Raw genomic sequence first — 24,921 nt, forward strand, 5'->3', positions numbered from 1 at the left:
GGACCCAGGTTCAATTCCGGCCTGCGGTGACTGTGTGTGGGGTTTGCACCTTAACCCTGTGTCTATATGGGTTTGCTCTGGTTTTCCCCACAGTCCAAAGATGTGCAGGTCAGGTTGATTGGCCATGCTAAATTTCCCCTTAGTGTCGAAAGGTTAGGCGGGGATAGGGTGGTGGAGTGCACCTGGGTGGGTGCTCTTTCTGAGGGTCAATGCAGATCTGATGGGCTGAAAGGCCTTCTTCTGTAATGTAGGGATTCTATGATTATTTTGCCATTTCCCCCTCAAGCAAATATTTCTCCAGGTATTTTATTCAACTGGTTCCTGAATTTGCTGTTAAAATCGGCTCACTCTGCTTTCTTTGAAAGTTTGTTTCATATGCCCCTCTACATAAAGACATTTTTAACAGTCATTTCATCCTCCCTCTCCCTCCGTTTAGGGCCATGTTACTGTCAGTGTGAAAATCTGTCCAATTCAGTACTGTACATCAGAAGGGTTAGAGTTAGACAGTATTGTATTGTTTTGTCTTCCTGCCTGGAATCCAGGTGTGTCCATCTTTTCACGTCCTAAGCATTTGCACATAAAAGGGTTTCTTTTTGTTTGCAACTTTTTTTATTTTGTGCATTTTGCCTAAAACCCGATTAGACTGTTTCAGTAGTGACACCATTTTATTCCTATTTTAGGAAAGGGGAGGAGAGAAGAGAGAGAGAGAAAGAGATTGGAACATGGACCCCGTGGGAGTCAAAAGTCAATTGACTTCAGAACGGAAGATCCACAGGAGAGGCTGTAAAGTTCCACCCCATGACGCCATCAAGCAAGAAGATTGGTCACGCCCAAGTAGTATCTGATCCTCTCCCATCAAATCTAAGGGGAAGGAAACTAAAATACTTCCAATCGTTCCCAAGGCTAATTGTAGCGAGGGCATCCTTCAACTTCAAATTTTAATATTAATGATGATACTTCAGCCCCCCCTCCCAGGAGATTGAGCTTTCCAGTCTGAGTCAACTGATGGGAGTGGGGGAAGTTGAGCCAAGAATACCAGTGTTCCAATCCATCTCCAAATAAAGAAGTTGGGTAATTTATTGACCGTTTCAGGATGGACCACCTTCATCTCGCTCAATATTAATAGCGTTGGGGCCTAACATGAAGAAGGTGGAGAATGGGCAAAACACTGAACAGGAGCAGACAGCCCTCAAGAGCAGCAGGCCTTTTTATTTGAAAGGTTCTGATGTCTCACAGAAATGTCACCAGCCTTAACTTCAGCAGATTAACATTTTTGCATTGGCTAAACTTATTAACACGTTATGGTGAGGCTTTTTTATTATTATTTTAACGATCTCTTGCACAGTAGTAGACGATGTATCCATTGAAAACTATTTGATAAATGTCAAATGAAATAAAGTAATCAGCTGAAAGCAATTTGCATGGCCCTGGGACTGCCAGAGGCTTATGATTTTCCTTCATTCATCTATCATGAAATACTGTTGTTAGCCAAAATACACAAAGCAGTAAAATTGCTGACATATGTAGACGAACTACAAAAAAACCCCCACATTTTTCTTGGGCCTGGGCAAAATATACTTTTGTTTATTTGAAGACCATTGAGCATTTTCTCGCTATTAGCAATGATGTTTTTTTAATGCAATTCTTAAACAATGTGCAATTTCCTCAGTTTATTAGGAACGAATACAAGCATGGCCTGATCTGCCAGATGATAATGCAGTCTTTTAACAGAATATTTTAACTTATGCCTGGACATGAAATCCAAACGTAACGTAAAAAATGCACCGCACTTCAATTCGAGTCCAACAGCACAAAGAGCATCAACTCTGCTTTCCTCTGCAGAGAAACGAGAGTTCTTGTTCAACCAAGTTCAAAGAATAAAATATTTGCAGCAATTCACCATTCCTCTCAAGTTATTTTTACACTGCCAGACTTGGGGGAAATTTAACGAAGAAAAAAAAAACAGGTAAAGCCTTGGAACCAGCCGCTCTACAAACCCACCCTACCTATACCAATCTGCAGCCTACCAGGATAGGGGACCATTTCTTTCCATCCATCTTTTCATTTTGTTCGCTGAATAATCCAGAAGATGAGAGTATACTTTTACTGTGCAGACTGTGCATTTCTACTTCATGTTAGATGCCAGGTTAAAAGCGAATCATTCACCCCCATTCGATATGCTAGGTTGGAACACTGCATCAAATTTTACTGTAAACTGTGTGTTAAATTGCGTGCCCCATACAGCAGAAAATCGGATATCTGATAGCAGAACAAGCTGTGTCGGTGAAGGAGGAGCCAGTATTGTGTTTAACTACAGTATAGGCAGGGACAGCAGCTGGATAAATAACGTGTGTCCCACTGTGTAAATATGCTGTACAAATCACACACAGCTTTAGTCTGGTACATGCACCAGTGCCAGTGTTTAGCTGATGTTTACAGCATAATAGATACTATACTCGAAGGGTGCTATAAATCTAAGTCGGCAAAGGGATTATAGTGATGTCATTGAGACATCAGCAGAACACTGAGATTTAATTGCGGCTTTTAACTCCTTGGCATCTGTTCTTTTATATAATACATAATGACATCATACTTAAAATAAACTTTTAAAATCGTTACCTTACTGTTACTCTGGAGAGTTGTGGAGAGGCTTTGAGCTCTTAACTCTCTAATTGTGGTATCAGCAATTAGAATTAATGCCAATTGATGTAATTGTATTTTGAAGTGCATTAGCAAACAGTTCATTATGCTGGATATTTTAGATGGAGAATTACACGTTTTAAAATTTACAAAGCACTTTGGAGCTATACGGTTGAAATTATGCAGTTTATAAATGTCAGGGGGACTTTGATACTACAAAGGTTAGCTAATACCTACATAAAGTGTAGTTTCTGTTTATTACAAACTCATTTGTAAAACAATTATGGACGTTAATTATTTGACTGAAAACAGTTCTAACAGCACTTTCATAACACAGAAGAACCTTTTTCTCACAAACACGTGCAGGCAGAACCTAATTTTCATACAACCCCAACCCAGGGCTTTTTTTAAACTCCTCCAACTAACGGGCTAATGGGGGGGAATTAAAGACTAGGTGAAAGATCTGCCAACTTTTTTCTTTAAGGTTGCCATTAAGGAAAATCCGTTCCAAAATTACATTCCAGCTATCCTGCCCTTTTTGGCTTCAGTCTGAACAAAATATGTTATATTGTAATCAATGAGCAAGACGGTGTCCTCGCAAGCAAAGCCTCAGCTTGAATTATTGTCAAAATGTAACCTTTTTTTAATACACTTAGGTTTTCAGACATTGTTAGAAAAATCTGGAGGCATAATTCAGCAATGTTGTTCTGAGTGCAACAATTTTTAAAAAATTGTCACAAGTAGAACATAGTTTCCTGACACACCTCAGCTAAAAAAAAAACAGGTCTACCATGTTAGTGCAGCAATATCGATTTGTGCAATGTTTTTATTATAAGCAAGTTGCCGGTGGTGTGGAGGCAAGATTGTGCTTCAGTGATCATTAGTGCTGGTTAAACTTGTGCTTTTCTGGGCGGCATGTGGCACAGTGGTTAGCACTGCAGCCTCATGGTGCTGAGGATCCAGGTTTGAATCCCGGCTCTGGGTCACTGTCCATATGGAGTTTGCATATTCTCCCTGTGTCTGCGTGGGTTTCAACCCCACAACCCAAAGATGTGCAAGTTAGGTGGATTGAGCACACTAAATTGCCCCATTAATTGGAGAAGAAAATAACTGAGTAATATAAATTTATTTAAAAAAAAGTGTGCTTTTCTTTTAGCAAAAATAAACCTCCAAAAAAGTTTAACCATGAGTTCAAAATGCTGCACCGAGCAAGGATTTTTCCTATTTACGTAGTTTAAAATTAAGTGTGTAAATGTTTAAACAGAATGCCCTGCAGTCTTACAAATACACTTGTTTATTTTTTTAAAGAAAAGTTTAACAGCCAAGTAACTATGCTTCTTTAAAGCTACAGCACAATGTGTTTTTCCTGATGAAAACTCAAGCCCAAAGCTACAGCACATTAGAGAAGAGGCAGCATTTGTCAAATAGTTGTCTCTACAAGTTTAAGGGAGATAGATCCAGCAGAAAACTTCATTCATTTGCAAAAATGGCAGTCTCATCATTTACACACCTTGCATTCAAAGTTATGTGACTCCATGTGCTAAGCATGACATTGCACAGGAAAGCCTGGAATCGATCCAGGGAACTTCTATACCTACTGTGTGTGGCACAATTTGTCCACGTGTCTCCAAGCGCACAATTTTGAATTTAAAAATCCGAAAGGTAGTGACAAAGCCCAGTTGGGTTTATCCAGGAAAGTACTTACTTTACTCCGACATCTCAAGAGGAGCACTTCTCGCATAAATTATTTTTTATGCTAATGTCCTTTAATTCAGCAAGCAGTTGGGAAACTGATTATAGTCTTGATTTCCTGCTTTTTGTGGATCTGGCGAACACCTTCAGGGAGACACACGAGGACTCTCTAACAGTAGATAATTTCTGCTCTCAAAGCCTTTTGCATTATTTCATCGACAGCATCTGCGCTGCGGCTCCAAAACTAAAAGTTTTTATTTCCTTAAAATTCGGTACCTAAACCGCTGCAAACATGAACAATTGACTTAAGGCCAATTAACTATGGGTTAACCTTTCGGTTTGCTGCGCACAAGTTGGCTCCTGTGTTTCCAATGTTACAACAGTGACGACATTTCAAAAGTATTTCATTGGCTGAAAAGTGCCTTGAGGTATCTAGTGGCCCTAAATAAATGCAAATTCTTTCTTTCTTCAGTGGTCCTGAGTGACTTGGGCCTCCTGGCCTCTTCGCCAGCCTGTCCACCTCCCAGCCCATCCGCAAAGGGGGCTGGTAAAATTCAGCCCCTGGAGTCTGCCTTGAAATGCAACTCGACTTGAACTCAGAAGATTAACTGGGATTGGCCGATCGACCATCACAAGGCCAAGATAATGGCTGGGATTTTCCGATCCCGCACTGCTCAGGCGGATTTGGGGACAGAAGCGGAAAATCACGTGAGAGGCTCAAACTATGGTTTACATCAGCAGGAGGTCTCGCCGCGATTATTCCAACCCCACCAGTAACATAATGGAAATCTCGATGCTCAACATTGGGAACCCCATTATCATAAATTTTAATGTAATTATCAGGCCCCCACGCCTGATAATCGTCCGTCTCCCACAAGCGTGCCCTGGTAGGCATACCTGGCACTTCCCCTGGCGCTGCCCAGGGTGGTTTTGCATGGGAAAGTTGGGGGGGGGGGGGGGGGGGGGAAGAGAGAGAGAGAGAGAGAGAGAGTTCTATTTTTACTTTTGTGCCCCGATCTTTAAAAAAAACTAAGCAGCTGACAGAGCACACTCTGCCATCATAATGTGGGACACCCATCCCTTCAAATCTTTTCAGTAAGCTCAGACCACTATGGCTGAGAACGCTGCCAAGGTTCAACATCGCTTTTCTCACCCATTGCCACGCTGCAAAAAAAAGGGGCAAAGTGCACTCAATATTCCTGTGCCATTTTCAACAATTTTATAAATGTACTCTGTTACCTTGAACGTGTTAGTACATTGAGTGCAAATGTGTCCAACATGAAGTTGAAAGCATCAAGGACCACGATTTTCTTACATTATACAATATTTGCCAAAAAAGTTTCTACATTTATACTAATTATAAATCAAAACCAGAGAAAACACACAGCCCCAGAATATTTCTTTGATTGGTAAATTTACATTTTTAATTTTATGCAAAAATATTCTGTGTAGTCTGTGATATCACAAGGGACCAAATGATATCTCTCACATAAAATGGCTGCTGAGTATAACCAGGCTTCACACAAAAAGGCGACCGGCACCAGTGACCTCCAACCTAGAAGTGAGGTCACATCCATCGTGATGATGGGGTTCAGCTGAAAAATGGACTGTTTCAGTGGATCCCCGAGCCATATTAAGAGAAGGCCTTGAGATCGATTTCTATGTGGAATGCCTTGGACTAGTGGATTACTAGCTTTGTGCATTGTGGACTGTGACCAGGGCTGGACTCTGAGCCCATTTTGGAGCTTGGCTGTGGATTAGTGACTTGAACTGTTTTGTGTAGACAACTATGAATTTGGCTGTGTGCCCCCTTATGTGTACTAATCAATAAAATGTCTATTAATTGGATATGGGCTTAAGGCTGTCTGCTTTGTGTATCTAAACTTGCTTATGTTGCTCCCTGACTGCTACATCACAAGTCCTTAAAGGTGGCATGTTCAGTTTACTTGGGTTTATAAACAGGAAGAGACTATTATACTGAGGGGACACAGATTTAAAGTAATTAGTAAAAGAAGCAAAAGTGATGAGGAAAAACATTTTCATACAGTGGGTGGCTAGGGTCTGGAATAAGACCGTAGGATATAGGAGCAGAATTAGGCCATTTAGCCCATCAAGTCTGCTTTGCCATTTCATCACGGCTGATATCTTTCTCATCCCCATTCTCCCGCCTTCTCGTAAACCCTGATCCGCTTATTAATCAAGAACCTATTGTCTCTGTCTTAAAGACACTCAAGTGACGGCCTCCATAATGTTCTACGGCAATGAGTTCCACAGATTCACCACCCTCTAGCTGAAGAAATTCCTCCTCATCTCAGTTTTAAAGGATCGTCCCTTTAGTCTGAGGCTGTGCCCTCAGGTTCTAGTTTTTCCTACTAGTGGAAACATCTTCTCAAAGCCTACTCTATCTAGGCCTCTCCGTATTCTTTAAATTTCAACGAGATTCCCGTCCTCCTTCAAAGCTCCATAGAATACAGACCCAAAGTCCACAGCCACTTCTCCTATGACAAGTCCTTCATTCCTGGGATCATTCTTATGGACCCCCTCTAAGGCTAGCACACTCTTTCTTTGATACAGCACCCAAAACTGTTCACAACTTTCCGATTGACCACAGCTTTACAGCCTCAGCAGTACACCCTTGCTCTTGTATTCTAGCCCTCTCAATGAATGCTAACATTGCATTTGCCTTCCGAACTGCTAACTGAACCTGCATGTGAACCTGAAGAGAATGTTGAACTCAGACTACTTTGTGCTTCAGATTTCCGAAGCCTTCCCCCATTTATTCTCCCTACCAAACTGCATAATGCCACTGACTCTCCTAGCCTGTCCAATCCTTCTGCAGGATTCCTCAACACTATCTGTGCCTCTACATAGCTTTGTATCATCTGCAAACTTGGCAATAATACCCTCAATTTTCTCCTTCCAGATTGTTACTGTGTATAGTGAATAGTTGTGGTCCTAACATTGACCCCTGAGGCACACCACTAGTCAGTGGCTGCCACCCTGAGAAAGACCCCTTTATCCCCACTCTGCCTTCTGCCAGTCAGCCAATCCTCTATCCATGCCAATACCTTCACTAACACTATGGGTTCTTATCTTATTTAGTAGTCTCCTGTACGATACCTTGTCAAAGGCCTTCTGGAAATCCAAATAGATCAAGTCCACTGGCTCTCTTTGTCTAACTTCCTTTTTACCTCCTCAAAGAATTCTAACAAACTTGTCAGGCATGACCTCCGCTTGACTAAACCATGCTGACTCAGCCCTATTTTAACTGCACTGTCTCAATGTGGTGGAGGCAGGTATAAACGAGGCATTCAAAAGGGAATTTGATTTTTCAGAAAACTGTCGGTGTAGGATTATGGAAAGAAGGCAGAGAAATTGAACAGCGGGAAGGTGAATCACTTAACTGGTGAGCTGCTGCTGACACAATGAACCAAATGGCCTCCTGCACTGTACGCACTCTGAGAAAGCGATGGGATCATGCAATAACTTTATAAAACACTAGAATACTGTGGACAATTCTGGGGGAAGCACACTTCAGGCAGAGTAATGGCCTTAAGGGCATCTTACCAAAGATGATGAACTTTAATGAGGAGAGGCTGAATGGAACCGTGTTGAGATAATCTAATGGTGGTTTAATGATGCAGGGCTTTGATAGAGAAGATAAAGAATCAATTATTGACTCTAGCAATGGGTCAATAATCAGCAGTCATCCTAGACTGAAAACTATTGACAACTGACCTGGAAAGGAGATTTTCTTTTTTAAACTTGGTTGTTTGCATTGGGAATTCTCTATTTGAAAAAAGTGCTGGGAACTATTGTGATATAATTTTAACTGGGACTTGGTACATATATCAAGGATTAGAAACTCGCCAGGATGAAAGATTAAACAACACAGCTGCTCTTTCAAACAGCCAGTCCGTACATGATGGGACTAATGGCCTCCTCGTGTTGTGGGTTTCAATAATTCTAGGTTAGTCAGATTAATGCTGTCGGTGATCATAAAGGATGTGTGATTTCTAATAATTTGTGGTCTCATAACTATCATAGATAGATAGATGCGGTATCGTTATTTTCAAACAGATTCAGTTACTTTCTGACAATAGCAGTTTAATAGCAGTTTAAAGTCATTGTTGTGCCAGTTATTCTGCTTTACAAAATTAAGTTAGTCAGGCGCACAAATCGGAATGTATCAATTTAATTTTCTACGGTTCAATGAAAACTTGTTCAGTCTCTTTCAAAGTGCATTATCTTCAGGGAACAATGCACATGGTGTGTTATAGGACCATACAAAAGAAGAAAGGAAAAAACGGGCATCTATACAGGTCCTCATCTCCCCAGGACATAACTAAGCAGCACCAACAGATTACTGATAAGTCCACTGATAGTACAGTCACTTGTTAAGTCCCACTCCAGAGACATGAATTAGGCTGGCTCTTCTGCGCAGTACTGAGGGGGGGTATTGCAACACTGGAGGTGCCATCTTTTCAGATGTGACTTTAAAGTGAGGCCTCAGTGTCCTCCGGTGAATGAAAAGTAAAATTTAATTGACACTATGCTGGGGGAAATGCTTCCAATGTCAGAGGATTATTCCTTAGGAAAATTCATTCCTTAAACGAAACAGAAAACAAATGATTGGATGTTTATTTTGGTGCAGTTTGTGGGAGCTTACTGTGTTTAAAAATTAGCAGCAGTGGTTCTAGAAGAGAACAGTAACGTAAAAAGTTTTTAACTTTTCAAATCTGAATCTGGCAGGAGGAATCAATTTTGGGAGGGGAGAGGAATGGCTTTATGTCCAACCCATTTGCATACTTCCCAACTTGCTCATCCTAAGAGCTCTTTGGTTTTTGCCATAAGATGTTTTTCCATATCAGCAACAACATCGTCTGCCATCTGTTGAATCTGCAAAGAATAACAAGAATTTACCAAATGCAACCTCTCCCCAAACCAGTGAACCTTCATTATATCACTTGAGTGTAGAGTTTTTTTTGGATCAATTAATCTGAATTTAAATAAGAGCAGCAACTTGTATTCAGATAACACCTTCCGTGTAATAAAATGTTCAGAGCCACTGTCACTCGCTGTGAGTTTCTCCCATGGGCCTTCACATGACTGAACAGGTATTTTGTCAAGACACTTCAAAGTTTGACACCAAGCCACAACGGACGGTATTAGGCTAATGGTCAGAGGTAGTTTTTTTAGGAGCCCTTAAAGGAAGAAAGAGATGGAGAAATTTAGCAGGAGAATTCCAGAGCTTAGGACCAGGTAGCTGAAGAACAGTCACCAATAGTGGAGCAACTAAAATCTACGATGTTCTGGAGATGGGGAAAGTGCGGGTTAGGTGGATTGGCCATGCTAAATTGCCCGTAGTGTCCTAAAAGGTAAGGTTGGGGGGGGGTTGGGGGGGGGGGGGGGGGGGGTTGTTGGGTTACGGGTATAGGGTGGATATGTGGGTTTGAGTAGGGTGATCATTGCTCGGCACAACATCGAGGGCCGAAGGGCCTGTTCTGTGCTGTACTGTTCTATGTTCTAGGTCTGGCTGAATTCCAGCTCACAAGAGGGCAAAATGTTGGAAGGCCGGTCAGCAGGATGCTGGAATAGTCAAGTTCAGAGGTCACAAAGGCGTGGATGAGGGTTTCAACAGTAGATGAGCTGACTTGGGCAATGCTTTAGAGGTGAAAATAGGTGGTCTTGGTGATGGCATGGCTAGGATATGTGGTCAGGAGTTCATTTGGGAGAGGCCAAATATGATAAGGTTGCAAACAATCTGGTTCAGCCTCCACAATCGTTAAGGAGGGAGATGCAGTTTGTAGGCAGGACCAAAGTTGATTGAAGACAATATCTTCAGTAATTCCAACATTTAACTGGTGGAAATTTCTGCCCTACAGTGTTGGATAAAATAGTGAAGGAGTTGAGGGAGGTGCTGCTTGGGTAGAACGGAGTATCATTTAGCATGCATGTGAAAACAAACACTGCTTTCGGAAGAGGTCGCTGAGGGGTAGCATGTGGATAAGAAATTGGGGGGGCATATATGTTCTGTCTTTTACTTAACATCCCTTCAGCTCCTGACTAGGTACCTTATCCCTGACTTCTCTTCGACCGCCTACCTCCATACTATTGGCAGACACTGAGGTAACAGCGAAGAAACAGGAAGTGAAGCTACTGCAAGTGATACTCTGGCTACAATTGGACAGATAAGAATGGAATCAGGTGAATACAATGTAATCCAATGTAATCCAGGATAATATTTGACAGAGCTGTTAAGGAGTACAGTGACAAAGCATGTCAAAGGGCAGCACAGCAGCATAGTGATTAGCACAATTGCTTCACAGCTCCAGGGTCCCAGGTTCGATTCCAGCTTGGGTCACTGTCTGTGCGGACGGTCTGCACATCCTCCCCATGTGTGCGTGGGTTTCCTCCGGGTGCTCCGGTTTCCTCCCACAGTCCAAAGATGTGCAGGTTAGGTGGATTGGCCATGCTAAATTGCCGTTAGTGTCCAAAATTGCCCTTAGTGTTAGGTGGGGTTACTGAGTTATGGAGATAGGGTGGAGGTGTTGACCTTGGGTAGGGTGCTCTTTCCAAGAGCCGGTGCAGACTCGATGGGCCGAATGACCTCCTTCTGCACTGTAAATTCTATGAAAGATTTAATGAAATGTTTCTGACAGGTCCAAACTAATAAGAGTTTAACTCACGCAATATTTAATAAATATTACATTTATACAGCAAATAAATGGTCACCTGAATCAACTTTTATCAACTGCATGAAGAGTGCTCATTTCTCAGATTGCACAAACATCACAGAAGCCGGTTGTTAGTAGCTCTGTCCAGATGATCTGCTTTGCTTCTGACCCTCACTGTTATTCACATATATATTCAATTAAAAAAGATAACTTGGTGCGGACAATTGATAAATGGAATTAATTGGCCTTTGGAGGCACTAACGGTAGATTTGGTAATCAGTAAAATAAAAGTTAGTGCTAGTAGAAACACGCAGATGTAATTTGCAGGGCTATGGGGAAATAGCAGGGGGGTAATTGGATCGCTCTTTCAAAGACCCAGCAGGGACATGATTGGCCAAATGGCCGCCTCCTGTGCTGCTTGATTCTATACAGAGAATCGGAAAACGTAGCCCATTAAGCAATGGCTTGATAGAAATCAACCAGATCAAAAGCAGTGACATGATGCCTTTCAACCTGAAACTGTTCCAGCGAAAATGCTTGTCTATCCATTCAATAATTTCTTATTCAAAGCCAACTTTATGTTGGTCTGGATCTAGTAATTCTGTAGTTCTTTGCTGTACATGTTGTGGTACGAGTACAAAAATAATTGGAAAGCATTTTTTGAAATGAAGTCTCTCAGTTGATATTTTGCCAGTTTCTCCGAGCTGCAGCATTTAAATATAATTGAGGGGATTGTTCCCAATCTGCAGCATTATAAAGCCACCCTATCTAACTTCAAAATTACAATCAGTATCAACATGTTCAGACCATGTGATTCAGTTAAAACCACTCCAGCATGCTAACACCAGGAAATACTAACCCTGAATTTATTCTGTATGATACTGCGTACAAACACTTAACACATTCCACTGAAATTACTCTACACAAGTATCAGCACATTTAAGGCAGTTATGTAATTTCAGAGAACAAGTTTAAAAGATGTGTTTAAAGGAGGATCCCACGACTTATTTGAATCACAATATTACATCTCCTGCATGGCAAACAATTTACACAGTGTCGAAGATAGTTTCACCCAACTTTAAGTAAAGCGACAGACAGCAAAGTGCTCCTTTCTACAAGGCCTTTTCTGTAATTTCAGGCCAACATTACAAATTTCACCAACCAGTACAGAGACTAAAGAACTATGACATAACGAACAAAATCAAACAGCTAGGTCAGAAGGAAGTAATTATTGGAAGTCATGCAAGAGACTGCATACACTGATCCGCAAAGGGTTTACGGCTGGAATATCATTTACAAGAAAATTAACGTGGCAATGCCAGTATAATTACATCTTCCTTTATTTCCAGTGCATTTAATCTTTGATATATATGATATCTTTACTAACATCAATTGGCCTTTTTAGATTTCTGCAGACCAGGTGCTTCCCTGCAGGAAGCAAGAAAACAAATCGGAGGAAGAATCAATTGCTGGTCTGTTGTGTCTTTCCTAGTGGGTACTGGCACACTGGTAGACCTCGGAGAGTGGATTGCCTGACTCCACTGTGGTCAATTTACATCATAGAGCCCAAATCAGGAAAATAGGAGCGAAGAATCCTCAAGGCTGACATCTTCCCGTTATAAAATGAAAGAGACCGGCAGAATTTTCCCTTTTTGAGGCAGAGTGTGGCTGCGGGCAGAAAACGTGACGTTGAAGCTGGCAGCCCCAACGGCTGATTTATTTGCTGTATTGCTAGCAACTTTAAGAAACAAATCCAATGGGCGGGTTATATGATGTCCGCCAGCAACTTAGTGTCTTATAGATCGAGGCAGCATTTAAAAAAAATAAATTTCGAGTACCCAATTATTTTTTCCAATTAAGGGGCAATTTAGCGTGGCCAATCTGCCTATCCTGCACATCTTTGGGTTGTGGGTGTGAAACCCACGCAGACACGGGGAGAACATGCAAACTCCACACGGACAGTGACCCAGGGCCGGGATTCGAACCCAGGTCCTCAGCGGCATAGACAGCAATGCTAACCACTGTGCCATGGTGCTGCCCTGAGGCAGCATTTTTAAAGGCCCACCCACCCCAAGCAATGCACTCACCTCCGCTCCTACAGCAGGTCTGTCCACCAGTTGCACACCGTGGGAGTAAGGGTCGTGTAATTCATGTCAGCGTGAATGGATACTATAACGGACAGGGATATAGTCAGCCATAGAGGCCTGACAATAGATTTAAATTTATTCTAATGGAGGTTCTGACAATATGACACTGGCAGGGGAGGGGAGGGGAGGGGGGTGTGCAAAATCCCAACTAACTTCCTAGTTAATAATCTATAACGTGATTTGGGCCTCTCGTGAGATTTTGCGTTCCCATCGCCACTCACGCGAACGGGAGTGCAAAATCCAAACCACCATCTTCCCATTGGGTTGACAAGTCTTTCCACATTACACTATCAATAAAATTAAAGATAATATATAATGGGGGGATTTATTCACTGATCTCATGGTTAACCACAGATTGTCAGTCATAATTTCTTGGCTCACAAAGAAAGGATGTGTGCTCATCCAAAACACTGTATATGGAGCTTTATCTTTATGAGGAAGATCTTTTGGAGTTTTTTTTGGTATTGATATTAGTTTCCTTCATATTAATTGTAATTATATCGGGTTGGTGTTGGGAATGTAATTTAATTAATGGACTCAAATTAAAGATTTGCATCTGTGCATTAGGATTTCATGCTGAAGTATCAAACAATATTTGTTGGGAGTCTTGTGTTTCTGACAAATCAAAGGCAGCAGACTAATATCAACACTATAACAGACTTCCTTCCAACATGCGTCTTATCGCTTCAAAATGCAAGATTGGCAGTTGTTTGTTCCACGTGCTCCCCACTAAATATGAATGTTTACCCGGTATGCAGGTGGCACAATGCCAGTACCAAACAGGAACATTTCAGAGGTTAAAATTATTTAAAACTTTATCCAAGAAGGGCCATCCAATGAAGGAACAATTTCACCAATCAGGAATAAGGGCCGGGATTCTCCCCTACCCGGCGAGGCGGGGGGTCCCGGAATTCTCCGCACCTTTAAGGGCTAGGCCCGCGCCGGAGTGGCTCCCGCTCCGCCGACTGGCGCCAACGGCCTTTGGCGCCCCGCTGACCTGCGCCGGGGCTGGCCGAAAGGCCTTCGCCGGTTGGCGTGAGTCCGCGCATGCGCCGGAGCGTCAGCGGTCGCTGATGTCACCACCGGCGCATGCGCGGTGGAGGGGGTCTCTTCTGCTTCCGCCATGGTGGAGGCCGTGGCGGCGGCGGAAGAAAAAGAGTGCCCCCATGGCACAGGCCTGCCCGCCGATCCGTGGGCCCCGATCGCGGGCCAGGCCACCGTGGGGGCACCCCCTGGGGCCCGCTCGTGCCGCCTGCTCATGCCGGCACCACGTCGGCAGGAGAGGTCTGACAGCGGTGGGTCTTCGGCCCATCGTGGGCCGGAGAATTGTCGCGGGGGGCCCGCCGACTGGCGCGGGGATCCCGCCGAGGCGCGATTCCCGACCCCACCAATTCCTGGGTGGCGGAGAATTCCGGCCACGGCGGGGGCGGGATTTACGAAGGCCCCGTGAGATTCCCCGACCCTGCGGGGGGTCGGAGAATTCCGCCCAAGGTTTTCTTCCATAACCTGATTAAATCCTAGTCCTTTGGAACCTGAACTGAGGTCACTGTTTAAAAGGGGAAAAACTGTACAAACTGTTGACTATGCTTTGGTGGACTGTGTATTCTGTTGATGTTATGTATGTTTGGAACAAAATATCTATAAAAAAACTAGTGTGAGATTTGCAGTTCAGGTCTGACACCACTAGCTATTGTGGTGGAGAGTTGCCTCGACAGACTGATTTGACCTGCAATTGGTTCAGTTTACACCATCTTGCTGTAAAAGGCAGAAAACCCATCACATACGCGGCCTCTCCTTGCAACAGTGTCACGTCTGACTCACTATCTGCAAAACCACAAGGAATCTAAGATTTGTTGTCACATTGCAGTTCTTCATTTTCAACACAAATTTATTGGGCCACCGTGGAGGAAACCTAAGTTACTCTGTCAAATAAATGTATTCTTGTTTATAGTAACGGGAAGATTATTATCCAATATCCACCTCCAATATCCTCATCTAATCCTATAGGATGGGCAGGGTGGGGTGGAAAAGTACGATATTTGTCCGAGATGGATGGAGAGGCTGAAGGTCTTCTGCATCCAGACCTGGGGCGAAATTCTCCGACCCCCAGCAGGGTCGGAGAATCGCCTGGGGCCGCCGAAAATCCGGCCCCCGCCTTGCCAGAGATTCTCCGCCACCCGAAAAAAGGCGGCGGCGGGTATCACGCCACTCCAATCGGCGAGGCCCCTGCAGCGATTCTCCGGCCCGGATGGGCCGAAGTCCCGCGCTGGGAGGGCTCTCCCGCTGCCGAGATTTGAACCACCACTGGTGCCGGCGGGATCGGCGGCACGAGCGGGCCCCCGGGGTCCGGGGGGCGATCGGACCCCGGGGGGTGCCCCCACGGTGGCCAGGCCCGCGATCGGGGCCCCTTGCTCAGACTCCGGGCCAGTGCCCTGGGTGCACTCTTTCCGCCATGGCGGAAGCGGAAGAGAAACCCACATCGCGCATGCACTGGTGGCGACGTCAGCTGGCCGCTGACGTCACCGCCGGCGCATGCGCCGACTGGCGAAAGCCTTTCGGCCAGCCCCGCTGCCGGGGGCGCCAGTCTTCTGGTGCCAACCGCTCCGGCGCAGGGCTAGCCCCCAAAGGTGCGGAGAATTCCCCACCTTTGGGGAGGCCCGACCCCAGAGTGGTTGGCGCCCCTCCCCTGGTTTGTCATCTTATCTTGACATCAGTCACTTTGTATGCAAACAAACTATAAATAAAGAGGAAAAAGGAGGGATTAGGAAAAAAGGAAGAGATTATAAATCTGTTGAGTGAATCCACATCACCTTTTAACCTGACAAAATTAAGTGATGCATCCTATTTATCCATTATTCTATTTGTTTCAAACTACAGAAAGCACAGGGAACAATAAAACAAGATACCTACTCTTGTGTGCAAGTGGGAACAGCAAATGTCCACTCAGAACATTATTACACTTTTTAAGAAACATTTATGATATACCTATAGTGTACAAAGATGTACAGATTAGGTGGGTTGGGTATTCTAAATTGCTTTTAGTGTCCAAAAAGGTTAGGTGGGATTAGTAGATTGCGGGGATAGGGTGGAGGTGTGGCCTTAAGCAGGGTGCACTTTCCGAGGGCCGGCGCAAACTCGATGGGCCGAATCTTCTGCACTGTATATTCTATGATACTGAAAACATAGAGAGAGAATAAAAAGAGGGTGGAAAGATTATAGCCATCTTCTGTTAAATTCTATGACACTGACCTGCTTTTCTAGTAGTCTGATTGTATCTTCAGAGACAGAGTCCTTTGATTTTTTTACTTGAGCAATGGCATTGGTGCGCATTTTCCGGAGTGATTCCTTTGACTTGTTTGTAAACTGCTTGGCTAGTTTGGCTAGATTTTCCCTATGCTCTCTGGTCACTCTGCAATTAAAAGAAAATTCCAGAATTAACTGTACATGAATACATTAGCTGTATTTTCAATCATACATTTTTCAAATCTAAATGTTGTTTTGCATCAGGATGCGCAAACGTTCCTTGAATGTAGCCCAATATCATAGTGCCTTTGTTTACTCCACTGATGGTCATTCGTTCTGATTGTCAACTATTTTCAATGAAGGATTTTTTTTTTATTGTTCGCATGTGAACCAGAGACTTGTACAAGATCCAGTTAGCTGAAATTGTCTGTGATCTGCTAGTAGGCGCATAAGAATAGCCTAGGATACGTCACGCTTGGATTTTCCATCCTTCTGTAAGGGTGTCTTGCCTCCATTCAGCATGATTCCTGTAGCTCACATGAGATTAACATGAACTGTAAATACGAAGCTGTGACCATCCATTCCAGGCACACCTCATCCAAGTACACCAACATGTCCATCATACCATCTCAACACACAAAAGTATTTGTCTTCAAATATATTCTATTAAGAATGTGTTGTAAGCTTTGATGCTTACGTACCGCCAATTTTACTTGTAATTTTTTACCACTGGAAATTTAAAGAACTGTATTGGAGTATTGTAAAAGCAAAAGCTGCCAACATTTATCTGAAGTGGACCTTCGGCGCTCCTTGGGTTAACTTATTTGTTGTGCTCTTGTAAAACTCAAAACAAAATTCCAATGCATAAATCATTTTACATGGAAAACTAATTGTGAAGATGTTCAACAATTGAATTCAATTTTTTAGCTCAGGATAGTTTGGTGATTTTTGCCCTTAAGCCTCAAAAGCTTATTTTCAAATGATAGCAAGTACAAATTTGCATTCAATCTTCATCTTGCAAACCAGTCGCTACACATATTGCAAAAAATGTTTGTCGGTTGTACTGCCAGGTTAGACCTTGACATTTTGCTGTTCTTCATTATAGCACCAGCTCAGTGTGAGTTTTGGATTCATTATAAAAACAATCTTGCATAGTAATAGTAGCCCTGAAAGATCTGTGGTTGAACTGACTCTGAACTTCATCTAGTATAATTACCATGGGCCAACTGAAATTATGAAGAAGCAATTTGAATTTAAAATATAAATTTTCCTTAATAACTATGATTAGACAGTACCTAAAGTTCCTATTCTTTTCCAGAATGTGAAAACACTTGTTACATTTCTATTTACATGAATAACAAGCGTTGATTTGGCTAACAATAGGAGATATTATATACAGTGTACTTCACAATGCAAGGATTAAAATAAAATATACTGATTGTAAATTGCTTTGCCTTTTCAAATACTAAGGCTGAAATAATGGATTTCTATATTTAACATTCACTTTGCATTTTATCACTGGGGTGCGAATATTTCTCATTTTAATTTATTTGCCAAAAGGAAATTAGAAGGCAAGGGCATATCCTTCTCCAACACCTGAAGTTTCAAAAAAGACTACAAGATTCTTTACATTTAGACTGATCACAAATTAAATCTGGGAAACGTATAATTATTATTCAATAAATCAATCAGTACATGACAACCCTCATTTTGATTAGCTGTCAAAACAATTCACATGAAAACAACAGTCAAATATATCTTTTACAATGTAATATTCCAAACCTACCATTATAAATAAGTGTTTTAATACTTCAAAATCAAAGAATTTTACTAGTACAAGGTATGTATTTGCCTACATAAACCACTGAACTTTAAAAGTAATTCATTGTGTGAAGCACGTTCAGGCATTTCAACATATTAAAGCACGTTGAATGAAATGATGTACTTAAGAATAGTTTCAAAAGTGAATTGGAGAAAAAATTGTAGGGTAACTGGGAAAGGGTAGTGGAGTGGAACTAGTTGAATTGCTCTAGCACGGACTAAATGGGCTGAAGGGCCTCTTCCTATGCTACAGTTGTTCTATGATTCTACTACATTGTGTAACTAAATTAATGTTCCTATTTTCTCCGCCTCCCTTTCTGCCTGCGTTATGCAGCATCTTCCAGCCAAGGCAGCAGGAACACAACATTCCCAAGGACACTGCCAAAAATGCTTTTAGCTGGTTACGAGGAGTTTTATGAAAGGGATGCCTCGATATCAAGTTTCTCCTTTTCCCTACTCATATCTGGCCTCCACGTAGTAGTTTTCTCACAGTAGGGGACGTTTTAACCTACATCCAATGATTACAGGACGTTGAAGCACCCAAACTCAGCACCACGCTATTGCAAATGAGTTTTTTTTACTAAGATTCTATATAATTGTTGATTAAATAATTCAATAAGCATAATAAACTATGAAACATATCAGGGAACTGTACACTGCTGCTTAAACCATCATCCGTGCTTTTGTTACCACCAGATTTGACTATTCCAATGTTCTCCCATTTTCACATTCTGTAAAGTTGAGCTCATCTAAACTTCTGCAGCCTGAATCTTAACTCACAGAAGTCCTAATTAGCCCCCCAACTCACAGTAGTCCCAGTCACCTATCAACCCCATTCTGGTTCACCTATTGTAATAATATTAATCTTTATTGTCACAAGTAGGCTTACATTAATACTGCAATGGGGGCGGCACAGTGGTGAGCGCTGCTGCTTACAGCGCTTAGGACCTGGGTTCGATCCCGGCCCCAGGACACTGTCCGTATGGAGTTTGCACATTCTCCCCGTGTCTGCGTGGGTTTCACCCCCACGACCCAAAGATGTGCAGGTTAGTTGACTGGCCACACTTAATTGCCCCTTAATTGAAAAAATAATAATTGGGCACTCTAAATTTCTTTATAAAAAAAACCCTGTAATGAAGTTACCGTGAAAAACCCCTAGTCGCCACATTTAGGCAGTACACTGAGGGAAAATTCAGAATGTCCAAAATACCTAACAGCATGTCTTTCGGCACCCAGAAGAAACCCGCGCAGACACAGGGAGAACATGCAGACTCCACATACACAGTGACCCGAGCCGGGAATCGAATCTGGGGCCCTGGCGCTGTGAAGCAACAATGCTACCGTGCAGCCCATAGTAGGCTCCCAGTCTGGCAACACCTCAATTTTGAAATGCTTATCCTTATTTTTCAATCCTTCCATGGCCTCCCCTAACTATTAACCTCCTCTAGCTGCATTACCCTCCGCATCTCCTGCTGCTCTGCAATAGTCATTGTTTCACCATTGGTGACTGCGTCTTCAGCTGCCTGAGCCCTTGGGCGCAATTCTCCACACTCACGCCGGTTCGGAGAATAGCGGGCCGCGCATATTTTCACGGCGACGCCGGTCCGATGCCTTCCCGCTATTCTCCGAACCCGCACAAACCACACGTCGGCATTCTCGGCAAAGGCCTCGAAAGACCCCCCGACACGACTAGAAGCCCGACTAATTGGCCCCCCCCCACTATTCTCCGGCCCGAATGGGCCGAAGTCCCGACGTCCTCACGCCATGTTTTCACGCTGGCCAACACACCTGCTTTTAAAGTTCATCAACCAGTCGTGCTGGCTGATGAGTGCTTCGAGTAGGTGAGCGCACCGCTCAGCGCACAGCTTAGCGCACTGCTGGAGTCTGGCCACAACGGGGAAGGCATCCCCGAGAACAGGAGGGGGTCTAGAGCGGGGGGGGGAGGAGGGGGGGGGGGGGGAGACTGAGGGGGGGGGGGGAGTGGGGGAGACTGAGGGGGGAGTGGGGGAGACGGAGTGGGGGAGACGGAGGGGGGAGTGGGGGAGACGGAGGGGGGAGTGGGGGAGACGGAGGGGGGAATGGGGAAGACGGAGGGGGGAGACTGAGGGGGGAGACGGATTGGGGGAGACGGAGTGGGGGAGACGGAGTGGGGGAGACGGAGGGGGGGAGACGGAGGGGGGAGACGGAGGGGGGGAGACGGAGGGGGGGAGACGGAGGGGGGGAGACGGAGGGGGGGAGACGGAGGGGGGGAGACGGAGGGGGGGAGACGGAGGGGGGGAGACGGAGGGGGGGAGACGGAGGGGGGGAGAAGGAGGGGGGGAGACGGAGGGGGGAGGACGGAGTGGGGGAGACGGAGTGGGGGAGACGGAGTGGGGGAGACGGAGTGGGGGAGACGGAGTGGGGGGAGACGGAGTGGGGGGGAGACGGAGTGGGGGGGGAGACGGAGTGGGGGGGGGGACGGAGTGGGGGGGGGAGACGGAGTGGGGGGGGAGACGGAGTGGGGGGGGAGACGGAGTGGGGGGGGAGACGGAGTGGGGGGGGGGAGACGGAGTGGGGGGGGAGACGGAGTGGGGGGGGAGACGGAGTGGGGGGGGGAGACGGAGTGGGGGAGACGGAGGGGGGAGTGGGGGAGACGGAGGGGGGTGGGGGAGACGGAGAGGGGAATGGGGAAGACGGAGGGGGGAGACGGAGGGGGGAGACTGAGGGGGGAGACTGAGGGGGGAGACTGAGGGGGGAGACGAGGGGGGAGACTGAGGGGGGAGACTGAGGGGGGGAGACTGAGGGGGGGAGACTGAGGGGGGAGACTGAGGGGGGAGACTGAGGGGGGAGACTGAGGGGGGAGACTGAGGGAGGAGGAGTGGGGAGACGGTTAGTGGGGGAGCGAGTGGGGGAGACGGAGTGGGGGGAGACGGAGTGGGGAGACGGTAGTGGGGGAGACGGAGTGGGGGGAGACGGAGCAGTGGGGGAGACGGAGTGGGGGAGACGGAGTGGGGGAGACGGAGTGGGGGAGACGGAGTGGGGGGGGGAGACGGAGTGGGGGGGGGAGACGGAGTGGGGGGGAGGAGACGGAGTGGGGGGGGAGACGGAGTGGGGGGGGGAGGGGGAGACGGAGTGGGGGGGGGAGACGGAGTGGGGGGGGAGACGGAGTGGGGGGGGAGACGGAGTGGGGGGGGAGACGGAGTGGGGGGGGAGACGAGTGGGGGGGGAGTGAGGAGACGGAGTGGGGGGGGAGACGGAGTCAGTGGGGGGGGAGACGGAGTGGGGGGGAGACGGAGTGGGGGGGGAGACGGAGTGGGGGGGGAGACGGAGTGGGGGGGGAGACGGAGTGGGGGGAGAGGAGACCGGAGTGGGGGGGGAGACGGAGTGGGGGGGGAGACGGATTGGGGGGGAGACGGAGTGGGGGGGGGAGACGGAGTGGGGGGGGAGACGGAGTGGGGGGGAGACGGAGTGGGGGGGGAGACGGCAGTGGGGGGGGAGACGGAGGGGTGGGGGAGACGGAGAGGTGGGGGAGACGGAGAGGTGGGGGAGACGGAGTGGGGGGGAGACGGAGTGGGGGGGGAGACGGAGTGGGGGGGGAGCCGGAGTTGGGGGGGAGACGGAGTGGGGGGGGAGCCGGAGTGGGGGGGGAGACGGGTGGGGGGGGGAGACGGAGTGGGGGGGGACGAACGGTGAGTGGGGGGGGGAGGGGAGACGGAGTGTGGGGGGAGGAGACGGAGTGGGGGGGGAGACGGAGTGGGGGGGGAGACGGAGTGGGGGGGAGACGGAGTTGGGGGGAGACGGAGTGGGGGGGGGAGACGGAGTGGGGGGGGGAGACGGAGTGGGGGGGGGCGACGGAGTGGGGGGGGAGACGGAGTGGGGGGGGGAGACGGAGTGGGGGGGGAGGAGTGGGGGGGGAGAAGGAGTGGGGGGGAGGAGGGGGGGGGAGACGGAGTGGGGGGGAGACGGAGTGGGGGGGGAGACGGAGTGGGGGGGGAGACGGAGTGGGGGGGGGAGACGGAGGGGGGGGGGAGGCGGTGGGGGGGGAGACGGAGTGGGGGGGAGAGGGAGTGGGGGGGGAGACGGAGTGGGGGGGGAGACGATGGGGGGGGAGACGGAAGTGGGGGGGGAGACGGCCTTACGTGGGGGGGAGACGGAGTGGGGGGGAGACGGAGTGGGGGGGGAGACGGGTGGGGGGGGAGACGGAGTGGGGGGGGAGACGGAGTGGCGGGGGAGACGGAGTGGGGGGGAGACGGAAGTGGGGGGGGATACGGATAGTGGGGGGGAGACGGAGTGGGGGGGGGGAGACGGAGTGGGGGGGGGGAGACGGAGTGGGGGGGGGAGACGGAGTGGGGGGGGGGAGACGGAGTGGGGGGGGGAGACGGAGTGGGGGGGGCAGCACGGTTCCAGCGTCGCATGCGATGTCCCCGCTGAACACCAAAACACCACCTGCATCGCTAGTCGTGCAGAGGGTCAACACACAACTGCCACCACCACAACCCCCCCCCCCCCCCCCACCACCCTCTCTCCCCTCTCAGTGTACACTGCTCCACTTCGACATCACCCTTACCACTGGGTCCAGACGGTATGGCACAACTTTGATGGTTGTGTCAGCGGGTGTGATCAGTGCCATGTGGAATGATGACAGCACGCTCTGCGATGAGCTGTGAGCTCAGAATCGTTAGAGAGAGTCTGACCCATGGCAATAGCTGAACCATCCACCTTGGTGGCCGCTGAGTTTGTCACAGACACTCCATCACGTGCCCGCGTGGGCTAGCTGTGGGAGGGGGTGGGGGAGGGGCAGGGACTGCACACCCGGCACCCAAGTTTCACCGCTCCAGCACATGTGTCAGGCGGTTGATGCTCTCCGCGACTGACTGCTGGGACTGTGCCTTGGCGTGCTGCTACTGGGCCATGACCTGCTGAGACACGGCCAAGGCCCGCAGCGCGCCAGCAATGTCGTGTTGGCTCTGGCGCATTGCTGCCTGTGAGAGGGCAACCCTGTCCAGGGCCGAGGATGACGCGTGCACATTAAGCCCAATGCCTTGCATAACCTGACCCATTGCCTCCACCGCGGATGCCACCCGTGCGGTGTCGGCCTGGGTTGCTGCCATGAGCGGCACCACTCCCTGCTCGTGGACGCGGTTTGACTCCTCTAACAGCGTCTGCAGAGTCTGGAAGACAGCCCTCATCCCGTCATTGTGTCCCTGGGTTTCTTGATGCATCGGCTGTGCGGGTGGGTTGAGAAACTCCAGGAACTCGGAAAACGTCTGGGAGCCTGCCCTCCGCCAGTCCGGGCCCTCGGCTGCTCCGACCTCCACCTGCTGTACCTGCTCAGCTGTGTGGTGCGACCCAGACTGTGACCCAGGATTCTCATCACTAAATAGGCCAACCGGTGAGAGTGTCTCTGGGATGGTGGATTGTGTGGGAGATAGCTGTGCCTCCTCTATGTCATCGGCCCGCTGAGAGGCCGCAGGGCATTCTCTCTCTTGCTCTCTCGCCGCCCTCTGGGCGTCCTGCTCCACAGATTCGGTTGGGGAGGATGGGACTCCCCGCTGATCGGGCACCCTCTGTCGTGTGGCCCTGGTTGAGGTGGGGGCAGATGCCTGTGTCCATCTGGAGGCAGACGGCCCTGGTCGTTCGACATCACGTCCTAGGGAAGAGGATGAAACGGGTTATTTAGAGACGCTCGGCCGGGCGCTGGACGATCCAAGTGGGCAGGGTGTGGAGGGACAGAGGATGGGGAGGTGTCCAAGTGGGCAGGGTGTGTGAAGGGACAGAGGATGGGGGAGGTGTCCAAGTGGGCAGGGTGTGTGAAGGGACAGAGGATGGGGGAGGTGTCCAAGTGGGCAGGGTGTGTGAAGGGACAGAGGATGGGGGAGGTGTCCAAGTGGGCAGGGTGTGTGAAGGGACAGAGGATGGGGGAGGTGTCCAAGTGGGCAGGGTGTGTGAAGGGACAGAGGATGGGGGAGGGGGGGTGTTTGTCATGCAGGGTTGTCTCACTTGTTGCAGCTCCGCCAACCTCGCATTGCGCGATCTCCCGGGTGGCAGATCCCCCAACAAGGTCCAGTGCCCTCTGCTCAAACGTGGTGAGGGGGTGCAGGATGGGCGAACCCCCTCCAGTCTCGTTCCGCTCACGGGTGTTGTGAGCGGTCTTGTCCTGTTGGGGGAGGGGGCATAGGTAGATCATTACAATACGGCAGGTATCAGCAGTCCGTTCAGATACTGGCACAGTTTGGGGGTCTCTCCACAGGGGCCAGAGCGCTGGGTCTGTGACAACTTTGTGAACCACCCTCAACTCACTCTGCCCCAATCCCCCTCCACCCCCCGTGCCGGGGGAAGGAAGGTGGGTGATTAAGTAAAGGGGGTTGTGACCCGGGGGCACCCTCTTGGCACTTACCCTGGCAGCCCTGGTGAGGTCGTGCATCTTTTTCCGACATTGGTCTGCAGAGCGAGGAGTCTGCCCCACAGCACTGACGGCAGCAGCCACCTCACGCCAGGCCTGGCGCACCGTGCTGGCAGGGTGGCGATGCCCTCTACGCGGGCAGATGATGCCCCTCCTCTGCTCGATTGATTCGAGCAGCGTCTCCGCGTCAGCCTCAACGAATCGCGGGGCTGCTCTCCTGAGCTCCGACATCCTGCCCTACAGTTTCTGTGATCGCCCGTGCCTTTTTACGGCGTCGGGCGGCGTCACGTGGGTGTGTTCGTGTCGTCGTCGTGTTCCG

The 24,921-nt window shown here is 48.0% G+C and overlaps 1 protein-coding gene across 6 annotated transcripts in view; it reads right to left on the bottom strand.

Annotated features, from left to right (window-relative positions):
• Positions 1-1,189: 1,189 nt before the first annotated feature.
• Positions 1,190-24,921, bottom strand: part of mrrf (mitochondrial ribosome recycling factor) — a 76,494-nt gene continuing 52,762 nt past the window's right edge. For 4 of the 6 annotated variants that reach the window (XM_038781557.1, XM_038781559.1, XM_038781558.1 and 1 more), the window contains 2 exons: positions 16,406-16,565; positions 1,569-9,231 (listed from right to left, as the gene is read on the bottom strand). In XM_038781557.1, coding sequence (XP_038637485.1) covers positions 9,154-9,231; positions 16,406-16,565 — 238 coding nt within the window. In that variant the 3' untranslated portion in view covers positions 1,569-9,153. Of the gene's footprint in view, positions 9,232-16,405; positions 16,566-24,921 lie in introns of all 6 variants that reach the window. The other 2 variants (XM_038781560.1, XM_038781561.1) reach the window with 2 other exon arrangements.

This window comes from Scyliorhinus canicula, chromosome 21, assembly GCF_902713615.1.
Source record: "Scyliorhinus canicula chromosome 21, sScyCan1.1, whole genome shotgun sequence".
In the NCBI taxonomy this organism is placed as follows: Eukaryota; Metazoa; Chordata; class Chondrichthyes; order Carcharhiniformes; family Scyliorhinidae; genus Scyliorhinus; species Scyliorhinus canicula.